Source organism: Tachysurus vachellii, chromosome 22, assembly GCF_030014155.1.
Source record: "Tachysurus vachellii isolate PV-2020 chromosome 22, HZAU_Pvac_v1, whole genome shotgun sequence".
Lineage (NCBI taxonomy): Eukaryota > Metazoa > Chordata > Actinopteri > Siluriformes > Bagridae > Tachysurus > Tachysurus vachellii.
The window spans coordinates 19,079,524-19,094,523 of NC_083481.1; the positions used below are offsets into that span (position 1 = coordinate 19,079,524).

The 15,000-nt window shown below is 44.5% G+C and overlaps 1 protein-coding gene across 1 annotated transcript in view; it reads left to right on the plus strand.

The window, feature by feature from the left end:
- The window catches only part of cacna1sa (calcium channel, voltage-dependent, L type, alpha 1S subunit, a), a 22,191-nt gene that overhangs the window by 5,902 nt on the left and 1,289 nt on the right, over positions 1–15,000 (plus strand). The window contains 32 exon segments of the mRNA XM_060858611.1: positions 1–21; positions 1,136–1,217; positions 1,321–1,481; positions 1,828–2,053; positions 2,164–2,371; positions 3,492–3,612; positions 3,715–3,829; positions 3,907–4,003; positions 7,220–7,289; positions 7,712–7,844; positions 7,937–8,066; positions 8,226–8,285; positions 8,602–8,708; positions 8,796–8,883; positions 9,272–9,379; positions 9,559–9,611; positions 9,915–10,061; positions 10,143–10,344; positions 10,458–10,616; positions 10,732–10,842; positions 10,945–11,169; positions 11,293–11,319; positions 11,533–11,658; positions 11,751–11,816; positions 12,491–12,582; positions 12,649–12,808; positions 13,560–13,687; positions 13,794–13,890; positions 14,030–14,132; positions 14,517–14,618; positions 14,710–14,843; positions 14,924–15,000. The exon segment at positions 1–21 is cut by the window's left edge and continues 125 nt beyond it; the exon segment at positions 14,924–15,000 is cut by the window's right edge and continues 49 nt beyond it. Of these exon segments, the coding sequence (XP_060714594.1) occupies positions 1–21; positions 1,136–1,217; positions 1,321–1,481; positions 1,828–2,053; positions 2,164–2,371; positions 3,492–3,612; positions 3,715–3,829; positions 3,907–4,003; positions 7,220–7,289; positions 7,712–7,844; positions 7,937–8,066; positions 8,226–8,285; positions 8,602–8,708; positions 8,796–8,883; positions 9,272–9,379; positions 9,559–9,611; positions 9,915–10,061; positions 10,143–10,344; positions 10,458–10,616; positions 10,732–10,842; positions 10,945–11,169; positions 11,293–11,319; positions 11,533–11,658; positions 11,751–11,816; positions 12,491–12,582; positions 12,649–12,808; positions 13,560–13,687; positions 13,794–13,890; positions 14,030–14,132; positions 14,517–14,618; positions 14,710–14,843; positions 14,924–15,000 (3,736 nt within the window).

A 15,000-nucleotide genomic window follows, 5' to 3' on the forward strand; every position in this document is an offset into this window, starting at 1 on the left:
ACCCTGACCAGGAGGGACAAGGTCCTACACACATATACACACTCACACGTTATAGCCTCTCCATGTTTACCTTTGTAGTCTCTCTCGGTGTCCCTATGGGGTCTGTTATTTCTCTCTGGTGTCTCTCTCTCTCTGGTGTCTCTCTCTCTCTCTGGTCTCTCTCTCTGGTCTCTCTCTCTCTGGTGTCTCTCTCTGGTGTCTCTCTCTCTCTGGTGTCTCTCTCTCTCTGGTGTCTGTCTCTCTCTGGTGTCTGTCTCTCTCTGGTGTCTCTCTCTCTGGTGTCTCTGTCTGGTGTCTCTCTCTCTGGTGTCTCTGTCTGGTGTCTCTCTCTGTCTGGTGTCTCTCTCTCTGGTGTCTCTCTCTCTGGTGTCTCTGTCTGGTGTCTCTCTCTCTGGTGTCTCTCTGGTGTCTCTCTCTGGTGTCTCTCTCTGGTGTCTCTCTCTCTCTCTGGTGTCTCTCTCTCTGGTGTCTCTCTCTCTCTCTGGTGTCTCTCTCTCTGGTGTCTCTCTCTGGTGTCTCTCTCTCTGGTGTCTCTCTCTCTCTCTGGTGTCTCTCTCTCTCTCTGGTGTCTCTCTCTCTGGTGTCTCTCTCTGGTGTCTCTCTCTGGTGTCTCTCTCTCTGGTGTCTCTCTCTCTGGTGTCTCTCTCTCTGGTGTCTCTCTCTGGTGTCTCTCTCTCTGGTGTCTCTCTCTCTGGTGTCTCTCTCTCTGGTGTCTCTCTCTGGTGTCTCTCTCTCTCTCTGGTGTCTCTCTCTCTGGTGTCTCTCTCTCTGGTGTCTCTCTCTCTCTGGTGTCTCTCTCTCTCTCTGGTGTCTCTCTCTCTGGTGTCTCTCTCTCTGGTGTCTCTCTCTCTGGTGTCTCTCTCTCTCTCTCTGGTGTCTCTCTCTCTCTCTGGTGTCTCTCTCTGGGACTCTCTCTGTTGTTTCTGTTTCTCAATCAGAGGTTTTATGCTCAGTGTATGAAGGTGTATAAGCTTGTATTATATCTAATATATATTACAAAATATAAAAATTGTAAGATAAATTATTTTATATCACTTCTATCCTTTGAGAACTAAAAAGAAAACTTTTAAGTGAAAAGTGGCACTCTGTCTGTCTGTCTGTCTGTCTGTCTGTCTGTCTGTCTGATGTCCCTCAGGTCTGCTGCCACTGCAGGAGAGAGGTTCAGATACTGAGAGTCTGTACGAGTTGGAGGGTCTAAACAGACTCATGTACTATGTGTCAGTAATCAGTTATTACTTCCTTGTGCTGCTGCTGAAATACTGAGATATATTTTGATGTTTTAATTCTTTCAGACTGAAATTAACATTGCGTTCTCCTCAGACGTCATGCTCGTCGCTGGAATCGGTTTTTCAGGAGAAAATGCCACGTCTGGGTGAAATCCAAGCTTTTCTACCGGCTCGTCTTTTTGCTGGTATTCTTCAACACACTGGTCATAGCCACGGAGCATCATCAACAGTCCAAGTCCCTCACTGACTTCCAAGGTCAAACTCTTACCAAACTTCCATTCCACATGAACACACTAACATCATCAGACTCCTCAGATTTACATCAGATTTTGCAGACTAACATAATAATGTCTGTAATCAGTGCGGACAGTTCCAGTGAGGGACAGTTCCAGTGGGGGACAGTTCCAGTGGGGGACAGTTCCAGTGTGGGACAGTTCCAGTGGGGGACGGTTCCAGTGTGGGACGGTTCCAGTGTGGGACAGTTTCAGTGTGGGACAGTTTCAGTGTGGGACAGTTCCAGTGAGGGACAGTTCCAGTGTGGGACAGTTTCAGTGTGGGACAGTGCAGGATGTTGACTGGTTTTGTGTCTGTTTCTTTATAGAGAGTTCAAATAAAGCCCTGCTGTCTCTGTTTGCGGTGGAGATGGTGATGAAGATGTACGCTCTTGGCCTGCCGTCCTATTTCATGTCTCTGTTTAACCGATTTGACTGTTTTGTCGTGTCTGTGGGGATCCTGGAGCTCATCTTGGTCCACATGGGTGTAATGTCCACTATGGGCATTTCAGTCATGCGTTGCATTCGCCTGCTGCGCCTCATCAAAATCACCAAGTAGACACTTTCCCCATGCTCTTAATCTTTATTAGTGTTCACTGTCCACACTAAAAGTGTAATGTTAAACCACAAGCCACTCTGTGTGTGTGTGTGTGTGTGTGTGTTAGGTACTGGACGTCTCTCAGTAATCTGGTGGCTTCTCTGTTGAACTCGGTTCGCTCCATCGCATCTCTCCTGCTTCTCCTTTTTCTCTTCATTGTCATCTTCGCTCTGCTCGGCATGCAGGTGTTCGGCGGAAAATTCAACTTCCCTGACCAGAAGATTAGACGGAGCAACTTTGACAATTTCCCTCAGGCACTCATCACCGTCTTCCAGGTAACAACACACACAGAACACACACAAGACACACACGCACACTGGACAGAAACACAGGACACACACAACAAAGAACGTAAAGTGACGTGACATACAGCTAAGTACAGTGACCCATACTCAGAATTTGTTCTCTGCATTTAACCCATCCAAAGAACACACACACAGCAGTGAACACACACACACCATGAACACACACCCGGAGCAGTGGGCAGCCATTTTATGCTGCAGCGCCCGGGGAGCAGTTGGGGGGTTCGGTGCCTTGCTCAAGGGCACCTCAGTCGTGGCCGGCACGAGACTCAAACCCACAACCTTCGGGTTACGAGTCAGACTCTCTAACCATTAGGCCACGACTTCCCCACAAACACAGGACACACACAGGACACAGGACACACACAACACAGGACACACACAGGACACAATACACACACACAGGACACAATACACACACAGGACACACACAGGACACAATACACACACACAGGACACAATACACACACACACAGGACACACACACAGGACACAGGATACACACAACACAGGACACACACAACAGAGGACACACACAGGACACAGACAACACAGGACACACACAGGATGCACACAGGACAGACGCGCACAGGACAAAACACACAACACAGGACAGACGCACACAGGACACACACAACACAGGACACACACATTTTTCCACATATAGTTTCATATTTTATATAGTTTTTATATAGTTTATACTTTTTATTTATTTGTCTCCTTTTGGTTTTGGTTTATTTTTTATCCTAAATTGCATTCCTTTGTTATGCTCATATACTGGACAGATGCAAAAAGCTTTTCACTGCATGTCGTAGTCTGTATGTACGTGTATGTGACAAATAACATTTGATTTGATTTGATTTGACAGGACACACACACCACACACAGGACACACACAGGACACACACACACAGGACACATACACAGGATACACACACAGGACACATACACAGGATACACACACCACACACAGGACACACACCCCACAAACACACAGGACACACACACCACTCACACACACACACACAGTACACACTACTCTCCTTCACTCTCCTAACTCACTCACTCTCTGTCTGTCTGTCCCTCTGTGTAGATCCTGACAGGGGAGGACTGGAACACTGTGATGTATGATGGTATCATGGCTCATGGAGGTCCTGTGATGCCTGGCATCCTTGTCAGCATATACTTCATTGTTCTTTTCATTTGTGGCAACTGTATCCTTTAGCCAATGTGTGTGTGTGCGCGTGTGTGTGTGTGTGTGTGTGTGTGTGTGTGTGTGTGTGTGTGGTTTTTATTTCCTAAACTGTCCCTCACAGATATCCTGTTGAATGTGTTCTTGGCCATAGCAGTGGATAACCTGGCCGAGGCTGAGAGTCTTACTTCTGCCCAGAAAGAAAAGGCAGAGGAAAAGAAGCGTAAAAAGATGCTCAGGTGAGGTCAAAGGTCAACTGTGTCACTAACTGTGAGGACTGTAACACTTACGTGTACATGATTGGTGTGTGATTCAGATCTAAAGCGTCTGATAAAGGAGATGAAGATAAAGCGCTGGCTAAAAAACTTGCAGAACAGCGAGCAAAGACAGAGGGGATTCCAACCACAGCAAGGGTGAGAAACGAACACATATAGTGTGACATTTTTATATAGTGTGACATTTAATATATTAAACAGTGTAACAGTATAAGAGGTAACAGTGTAACAGGGTAACAGTGTAACAGGTAACAGTGTAACAGTGTAAGAGGTAACATTGTAACAGGGTAACAGTGTAACAGGTAACAGTGTAACAGTGTAAGAGGTAACAGTGTAAGAGGTAACAGTGTAACTGGGTAACAGGGTAACAGGGTAACAGGTAACAGTGTAACAGTGTAACAGTGTAACAGTTTAACAGTGTAACAGTGTAACAGGTAACAGGGTAACAGTGTAACAGGTAACAGTGTAACAGGGTAACAGTGTAACAGGTAACAGGGTAACAGTGTAAGGGGTAACAGTGTAACAGTGTAACAGGTAACAGTGTAACAGGTAACAGTGTAACAGATAACAGGGTAACAGTGTAAGAGGTAACAGTGTAAGAGGTAACAGTGTAACATGTAACAGTGTATTAGGTAACAGTGTAACAGGGTAACAGTGTAACAGTGTAAGAGGTAACAGTGTAACAGTGTAACAGGTAACAGAGTAACCGTGTAACGTGTAACAGGTAACAGTGTAACAGGTAACAGTGTAACAGGGTAACAGTGTAACAGGGTAACAGTGTAACAGTGTAAGAGGTAACAGTGTAACAGGTAACAGTGTAACAGGTAACAGGGTAACAGTGTAACAGTGTAACAGTGTAACAGGGTAACAGTGTAACAGTGTAACAGGGTAACAGTGTAACAGGTAACAGTGTAACAGTGTAACAGTGTAACAGGTAACAGTGTAACAGTGCAACAGGGTAACAGGTAACAGGGTAACAGTGTAACAGGTAACAGGGTAACAGTGTAAGGGGTAACAGTGTAACAGTGTAACAGGTAGCAGGGTAACAGTGTAACAAGTAACAGTGTAACAGTGTAAGAGGTAACAGTGTAACAGGTAACTGTGTAACATGTAACAGTGTAACAGGTAACAGTGCAACACTGTAAGAGGTAACAGTGTAACAGGTAACAGAGTAACCGTGTAACATGTAACAGTGTAACAGGGTAACAGTGTAACAGGTAACAGTGTAACAGGGTAACAGGATAACAGGTAACAGTGTAACAGGTAACAGTGTAACAGGGTCACAGTGTAACAGGGTCACAGGGTAACAGTGTAACAGGTAACAGGGTAACAGGGTAACAGTGTAACAGGTAACAGTGTAACGGGTAACAGTGTAAGGGGTAACAGTGTAACAGTGTAACAGGTAACAGTGTAACAGGTAACAGGGTAACAGTGTAACAGTGTAAGAGGTAACAGTGTAACAGGTAACAGGGTAACAGTGTAACAGGTAACAGGGTAACAGTGTAACAGGTAACAGTGTAACAGTGTAACAGGGTAACAGTGTAAGAGGTAACAGTGTAACAGGGTAACAGTGTAACAGGTAACAGTGTAACAGGGTAACAGGGTAACAGTGTAACAGGTAACAGTGTAACAGGGTAACAGTGTAACAGGTAACAGTGTAACAGTGCAACAGGGTAACAGTGTAACAGGTAACAGTGTAACAGGTAACAGTGTAACAGGTAAAAGGGTAACAGTGTAACAGGTAACAGGGTAACAGTGTAACAGGGTAACAGTGTAACAGTGTAACAGGTAACAGTGTAACTGCAACAGGGTAACAGGGTAACAGTGTAACAGTGTAACAGGTAACAGTGTAACAGGTAACAGGTAACAGGGTAACAGTGTAAGGGGTAACAGTGTAACAGTGTAACAGGTAACAGTGTAACAGTGTAAGAGGTAACAGTGTAACAGGTAACTGTGTAACATGTAACAGTGTAACAGTGTAACAGGTAACAGTGTAACAGATAACAGGGTAACAGTGTAAGAGGTAACAGTGTTACACAGTGTAAGAGGTAACAGTGTAACCGTGTAACAGTGTAACAGTGAACAGTGTAACAGGTAACAGTGTAACAGGGTAACAGTGTAACACTGTAAGGTGTAACAGTGTAACAGGTAACAGAGTAACCGTGTAACATGTAACAGTGTAACATGTAACAGTGTAACAGGTAACAGTGTGACAGTGTAACAGGGTAACAGTGTAACAGGTAACAGTGTAACAGGGTAACAGGTAACAGTGTAACAGGTAACAATGTAACAGGTAACAGTGTAACAGGTAACAGGGTAACAGGGTCACAGTGTAACAGGGTCACAGGGTCACAGGGTAACAGTGTAACAGGTAACAGGGTCACAGGGTAACAGTGTAACGGGTAACAGTGTAACAGTGTAAGGGGTAACAGTGTAACAGTGTAACAGGTAACAGTGTAACAGGTAACAGGGTAACAGTGTAACAGGTAACAGTGTAACAGTGTAAGAGGTAACAGTGTAATAGGTAACAGGGTAACAAGGAACAGGGTAACAGTGTAACAGGTAACAGTGTAACAGATAACAGGGTAACAGGGTAAGAGGTAACAGTGTAAGAGGTAACAGTGTAACCGTGTAACAGTGAACAGTGTAACAGTGAACAGTGTAACATGTAACAGTGTATCAGGTAACAGTATAACAGGTAACAGTGTAAGAGGTAACAGTGTAACAGTGTAACAGGTAACAGAGTAACCGTGTAACGTGTAACAGGTAACAGTGTAACAGGGTAACAGTGTAACAGGTAACAGTGTAACAGTGTAACAGTGTAACAGTGTAACAGCTAACAGGGTAACAGTGTAACAGGTAACTGTGTAACAGTGTAACAGGTAACAGTGTAACAGATAACAGGGTAACAGTGTAACAGTGTAACAGGTAACTGTGTAAGAGGTAACAGTGTAACCGTGTAACAGTGAACAGTGTATCAGGTAACAGTGTAACAGGTAACAGTGTAACAGGTAACAGGGTAACAGGTAACAGGGTAACAGTGTAACAGTGTAACAGTGTAACAGTATAACAGGTAACAGAGTAACCGTGTAACGTGTAACAGGTAACAGTGTAAACGTGTAACAGTGTAACAGTGTAACGTGTAACAGGAAACATTGTAACAGTGTAATGTGTAACAGTGTAACATGGTAATGTGTAACGTGTAACAGGTAACAGTGTAACCGTGTAAGAGTGTTACCTGTTACACTGTTGTAACGTGTAACAACAGTGTAACAGGTAACAGTGTAACGTGCAACTGTGTAACAGGTAACAGTGTAACAGTTAATAAATCTCTGATATCTCTGATGTGGTCAGCTGAAGGTGGATGAGTTTGAGTCCAATGTAAACGAGATTAAAGACCCTTTCCCCCCAGCTGACTTTCCAGGTGAGTAAAGCAGGGTGTGTGTTTGTGTGTGTGTGTGTGTGTGTATGCACTCAGGACTCAATGCAGGTTATCCTCACCTACATATGTATTTTAATATATGAAAACTTCCTCAACTAAACTACATTTAATCACAAATATGTATTAACACAAATATGTATAAACTTTCTGAAGACAAAAAGCTTTTTCCATGTTGTATTTTGCACACACGTGAATCAGCATCAGCTTTGTGGCACATTAAACAACATTAAGCACTTTATTTAACACAGATGAAAATTTAATGGTTCAAAATGGAACTTTCTTAAGAACGGAATCCTGACCCCTAAAACTCCTTCATTGTGCATGTTGGTCTACTGTACTTCAAAAACTATGACAGTCCTGTCAGTATATCTTATGAGTAATGTTTTATTGTGTTCATTACCAAGGTGATGATGAGGAGGAGGAGCCTGAGATCCCCACCAGTCCGAGGCCTAGGCCCATGGCTGATCTGCAGCTGAAGGAGACGGTGGTGCCGATGCCTGAGGCCAGCTCATTCTTCATCTTTGGGCCACAGAACAAGTGTGTATGAAGACAAACAGACAGACAGCAAGCAGACAGTCAAACAGTCAAACTGTTATCAACAATCAGTACATATTCATTTCTTTCACCAGGTTCAGGAAGCTGTGCCACCGCATCATCAACGCTACAACATTTACCAACATCATTCTCCTCTTCATCCTGCTGAGCAGCATCTCTCTGGCAGCTGAGGACCCCATTGACCCGCTGTCCTTCAGAAACCAGGTACATGTTCAATGTTTCAGGTAAAACACCTGAGTGAGAAGCAGAAGGTTCCAATGGAGGATTTACTGTCTGCTCTGAAACATACCTGAGGTTGTGTTAATCATGAGCTCTTCAGTATTTTCTTTAATCTCCACACGGTGGTGTCCTGCTGTGGTGTAGGTTTTGGCATACGCAGACATCGTCTTCACCTCTGTCTTCACAGCTGAGATTGTGCTGAAGGTAATACTGTAACTGTAACATCTTCTGTGTCTCTGTAACATCTAACCACTGGAGCTACAACCTGTCTCAGGTAACACTTGTAGTTTGTGTAAATAAGATGTTTAACATTGATGAACGTAACAAATAATATTAACGTAACTACAACATCAACTGTCACCGCTGTGTAAACGTCAGTTCTGTTTGTATTTATATACGTGTAGCTCCCAGTGTGACAGTCATGTCTGTAGTATAAGTGTGTGTGTGTGTGTGTGTGTGTGTGTGTGTGTGTGTGTGTGTGTGTGTGTGTGAGTGACTGCCTCATCTCTGTCCACTCCAGATGACAACGTATGGTGCTTTCTTACACAAAGGCTCCTTCTGCAGGAACTCCTTCAACATTCTGGACCTGATCGTAGTTGGAGTATCACTGCTCTCCATGGGGATGGAGTGAGTTTCCTCCACAATGAAGTATTTGTTAGACAAGTTGTGTGTTTTTGTGAATAATGTGTTATTGATTGTGTGTTGATGATGTAGGTCTAGTGCTATCTCAGTAGTGAAGATCCTGCGAGTGCTCAGAGTCCTGAGACCTTTACGAGCCATAAACAGAGCAAAAGGACTGAAGGTGAATGTACACATTTGAACATTATCACACACACACAGACACACACTCGCATAAACACACACGCACACACATACACATGCACGCACCCACACTTGCACAAACACATACACACGCACACAGACACACACACACGTGCACACACACACACACACACACACAAACACGCACACGTGCACACAAAGACACACGCACGCACACACACATACACGCACTCACACAAACACACATGCACACATACACACACACATCCTCTCTAAATTTAAAAAAAGTGAAAGAAACCTTTAAAAGTACTTGTGTTTAAATTCATATTCAGTACAGAGCTGCTGATGTAAATGAAGAACAACATTATTTAAGCTGAAGTGTGTTTTTGTGTGTGTGTGTGTTTCAGCATGTGGTTCAGTGTGTGTTTGTGGCCATTAAGACAATAGGGAACATTGTCCTGGTCACCATGCTGCTGGACTTCATGTTTGCCTGCATCGGAGTTCAGCTGTTCAGGGTAAAAAGCTCGCAGGACATATAAGTGATTACACACTTGGGTCTGACCTTATGAGAGACAGCAGTGTGTGTGTTAGTGACTGTGTAAAGGTCGGCTCTTCACAACACTTCATGTTATATTCTCATGGTAGTGAAGGACAGCACAGTCTGGTTGATAATCTGCTATCATTTCTTTCTCAGGGTAAATTTTACACCTGCACAGATCCACTGAAGATGACAGAAGCAGAGTGTAGGTGAGTTTTTTACACTCAAGCACCATCAGGTTTATCTTTAAAATCAGTCTGGGATGGAGGGAGCTCTGGGATTCACCTCCCACTGCTACAGCTGGCTGGCTCATGAACATGAGAGGGTGTCATTTACAGACGAGTTGCCCTGATATAGGTGACCTTGGATCCAAACTGGAGCTAGAGTTCTGACAACACATGGATTCTATCATCTTTAACCTGGCAACTCCAACAGCAGCATCACTGCAACATCACTGCTAAGCTGTTCAATTGTTCACTCATACACTGTATAATAAGCTGTATGTTTTTTAGGGGGACATTTATCTATTACCAGGACAACGCTCTGCACGAGATGGTGATGCGCAAGAGGAAGTGGATTAACAGTGACTTAAACTTTGATAATGTGCTGAATGGCATGCTGGCACTTTTCACTGCCTCCACTTTCGAGGGTTGGCCAAAGTAAGGCATCATACAGCTTATTGATGTTCTACATTTGGACAGCAGACTTACCTTATTGTGTGTGTGTGTGTGTGTGTGCAGGCTGCTGTATAAAGCCATTGATTCCAATAAGGAGGATGTTGGCCCTGTGTACAATAACCGAATTGGGATCTCCATCTTCTTTATTGTCTATCTCATCCTCATCGCCTTCTTCATGATGAACATTTTTGTTGGCTTTGTGATCGTCACCTTCCAGGAGCAGGGGGAGCAGGAATACAAGAACTGTGAGCTGGACAAGAACCAGGTAGAACATCAGCTCATGTGCACTTCACCCCTGTTACCACAGAATTCAAAATTACAGAGTTCTTTAACCCTGTGTGTGTGTGTGTGTGTGTGTGTGTGTGTGTGTGTGTGCAGCGCCAGTGTGTGCAGTACGCTCTGAAGGCCCGCCCACTCCGATGCTACATTCCCAAAAACCTAAATCAGTATAGAGTGTGGTACATTGTGACTTCTTGCTACTTTGAGTACCTGATGTTCCTTCTCATCATGCTAAACACCATGTGCCTGGGGATGCAGGTATAAACACCACACCACCTGCTCTTCACACAGCAGATCAAACACCAGCTTCTTACAGGGAATTCTCTCTGATTGTGATTTGACTTGTGTTTGAGTTGTAATGTACTTCCTGCAGCACTGTAATCAGTCGGAGCACATCACTCACCTGTCTGATATGCTAAACGTCATCTTCACTGTTCTCTTCACCGTCGAGATGATCCTTAAAGTTGGAGCCTTCAAAGCCAAGGTTAGCTTTATTATCCATAATTCCTTAGTTAGGGTTAATTAACATATTTACACTTTAATTAGCTACATTACCCATAATGCTGCACCCCTCTCTCACTCACAGGGTTATTTTGGAGACCCGTGGAATGTGTTTGACTTTGTCATTGTTGTTGGCAGCATCGTTGATGTCATTCTGAGTGAGATTAACGTAGGTTTTAATCATCATCATCATCTTCACTGATACAAAGCTGATTTAAATTCACAATGACAACAACGCTGAAACACCCCCCCTCCCCCACAGGTGGCCCTGGCTGCACAGGGAGGTCTGTACTGTCTGACTGGCTGTGAGGTATTAGATCTGCTACTATTTGTATTAAACCTACTGTATAAAACAAATCCAGGAATCAGATCCTGTGTATGTATGTATGTATGTGTGTGTGTGTGTGTGTGTGTGTGTGTGTGTGTTTATCAGGAAGTGAACCCGATGCAGGAGATTGCAGTGAGTTTTCACTCTCAGTGCTCAAATATATCTTTATAACATAAGAAACAAATGTATTCATTTATAGAAGAATTATTTAAAAAATAATTCACTGTGTAATGTATAAATGTTACAAAAAGCAAGGATTCATCTTCATATATATAGATTTTTATATAGATATTTAGATATATTTTATATAGATATTTGTGTGTGTGTGTGTGTGTGTGTGTGTAGGACTCTGAGAACATGAGTGTGTCCATCACACTGTTCCGTCTGTTCCGTGTGATGCGCCTGGTGAAGCTACTGAATCGGTTTGAAGGAATTCGAAACCTACTGTGGACCTTCATCAAGTCCTTCCAGGTCAGACTGTGTGTGTGTGTGTGTGTGTGTGTGTGTGTGTACATTTTTTTAGATGCATGTGTGTCTTACTGATTTGTATGTGTGGTGCACAGGCTCTACCATATGTAGCACTGCTCATCGTCATGCTCTTCTTTATCTACGCTGTCATAGGCATGCAGGTGAGTCAACTCTCTCACTCACACACACACACACTCACACACACACTCACACACACACACAAAACAGTGAAAGGTGATACATCCTGGCTGCACACACGAGCCGTTACGTAGTGAATCTCCACCTTACAGTTGAGGGTAACTTACGCTTCATAACTGTAGGAGTCGGTTGACTTGACCGGACCTGTTTGCATGTGTGACGCCGAAGGCCACACGTGTCTGAGGCAGAACTGGACTTAATAACGTGTCTACACGTTTTGCAGCTGGCGTGTGGCGTTTTCACATATTTTTCCCCAGAGTGTCGCTGCAGTGTGAGTTTCGGCTCCAGTTTTCGCGGCTTCTAGCGAGCGCATGGAGGAGACGCCTTCTCCTTCTCTTAGATTGTTGGTGGTTGGCATAGCAACTTGGTGCATTACTGCCACCACCTGTCAGAGTGTGTGGAGCACGTCATTCATTTAACCAGCCATACCAACGCAAACAGATTATATTTATTTATATCTAAGGTATATTTGTGTATTCCCGGCCCCGCCCACTCCCACTGATATTTTTTCCTGTCCCGTTCCAGTCACGTGATTAATCATGATTTTGTTTCCATCCCACGGGATTCCTGAAAATATGTCAGCCTCTAGTGTGTACAACTGTGTGTGTGTGTGTGTGTGTGTGTGTGCCCCCTGCAGGTGTTTGGGAAGATTGCGCTGATTGATGGAACAGTGATTAATCGTAATAATAATTTCCAGACATTTCCACAAGCTGTGCTGCTCCTGTTCAGGTAGGTGTCACTTTAGCTCACTCCTGTCACCTGCTCAGGTGTGTTTATGACCTGCTGTGTGTACAGGTGTGCTACAGGGGAGGCGTGGCAGGAAGTGATGTTGGGATGTTTATATGGTCAGCGCTGTGACCCCAAATCAGATTATCTGCCGGGGGAGGAGTTCACCTGCGGCTCAGGATTCGCCGTCCTCTATTTCATGAGCTTCTATATGCTGTGTGCCTTCCTGGTGATCTCTCACACACACCACACCACACACTCACACACCCACATACACACACACCCACATACACACACACACCCACATACACACACACACACACCCACATACACACATACACACACACACCCACATACACACACACACCCACATACACACACACACCCACATACACACACACACCCACATACACACACACACCCACATACACACATACACACACACACCCACATACACCACACCACACACTCACACACCCACATACACACACACCCACATACACACATACACACACATACCCACATACACACACACACCCACATACACACACACACCCACATACACCCACATACACACATACACACACACACACACACCCACATACACACACACACCCACATACACACACCCACCCACATACACACACCCACATACACACACACACACACACACACACACACATACACACACACACACACCCACATACACACACACCCACATACACACACACACCCACATACACACACACCCACATACACACACACCCACATACACACACACCCACACACACACATACACACATACACATATACACACATATACACACACATACACCCACACACATACACCCACACACACATACATACACATACATACACACACATACCACACACACACACCACACATATACACACACACACACACACACACATACACACACATACACACAAACGACTGACTGCGCCTTTTGGGGTTTTAGATCATTAACCTTTTTGTGGCTGTCATCATGGATAATTTTGATTATCTGACACGTGATTGGTCGATCCTTGGGCTACATCATCTGGATGAATTTAAGAAAATCTGGGCAGAATATGACCCCGAAGCCACGTGAGTCTCTGACCAATCAGCTCTCAGCTGGTCTCACCCATAACCACAGACCTTATGCTCTAAAAAACTTTACAGAAATGAACGTGTGTGTGTGTGTGTTCTGTAGGGGGCGTATTAAACACCTGGATGTTGTAACCCTGTTGAGGAGAATTCAGCCTCCTCTGGGCTTTGGCAAGTTCTGCCCTCACCGCGTTGCCTGCAAGGTGATAATTACACACACACACTTTTTAATACCTGTTCATCGTGCATTACGACACTGACGTGCACACTGACAACATTTTACTGTCACATATAAGGTAGTTTTGTGTGTGTGTGTGTGTGTGTGTGTGTGTGTGTGTGTAGAGGTTGATCTCCATGAACATGCCGTTAAACAGTGATGGGACTGTGACATTTAACGCCACACTGTTCGCACTCGTGCGCACAGGACTGCGCATCAAAACTGAAGGTATACTTTCTCACACACTCACTCTCACACACTCTCTTACACACTCACACGCTCTCTCTCACACTCTCACACACTCTCCCACACACTCACTATCTCACACGCCCTCTCACACACACTCACTCTCTCTCACGCACTCACTATCTCACACACTCACACACTCTCACACACACTCACTCTCACACTCTCTCTCACACACTCTTACTCTCTCACACACTTACTCTCTCACACACTTACTCTCTCACACACTTACTCTCTCACACACTCTCTCACACACTCTCTCACACACTCTCTCACACATACAGTCTCACACACACTCAGCAGTACAGTTTCAGGTGTGTGTGATGATGTGTGTGCCCTGATCTCTCTCTTGTCCTGACTGGTCAGGAAATTTCCAGCAGGCTAATGAGGAGTTGCGAGCCATCATTAAGAAAATCTGGAAGAGGACAAGCATGAAGCTGCTGGACCAGGTCATTCCACCCATCGGAGGTAAAGTATGCACCATATGCACTACAAACCACACCCTTAACCCTACACTTTACAGCTCAATGTGTGTGTGTGTGTGTGTGTGTGTGTGTAGATGACGAGGTGACAGTAGGGAAGTTCTATGCTACGTTCCTGATCCAGGAGCATTTCAGGAAGTTTATAAAGCGACAGGAAGAATATTATGGGTACAGACCAAACAAGAATAAAAAAACCACCAATGAAATTCAGGTGACACTAAAACTCACTCTACACTGATGTCAGTTACCCTGAAGGTGCCCCAGATCCCTTACCTTACTCACTACATGCAGGCTGGCTTGAGGAGTATTGAGGAAGAAGCAGCTCCCAAGCTGCAGAGAGCAATTTCTGGGGATCTGATGGATGACGA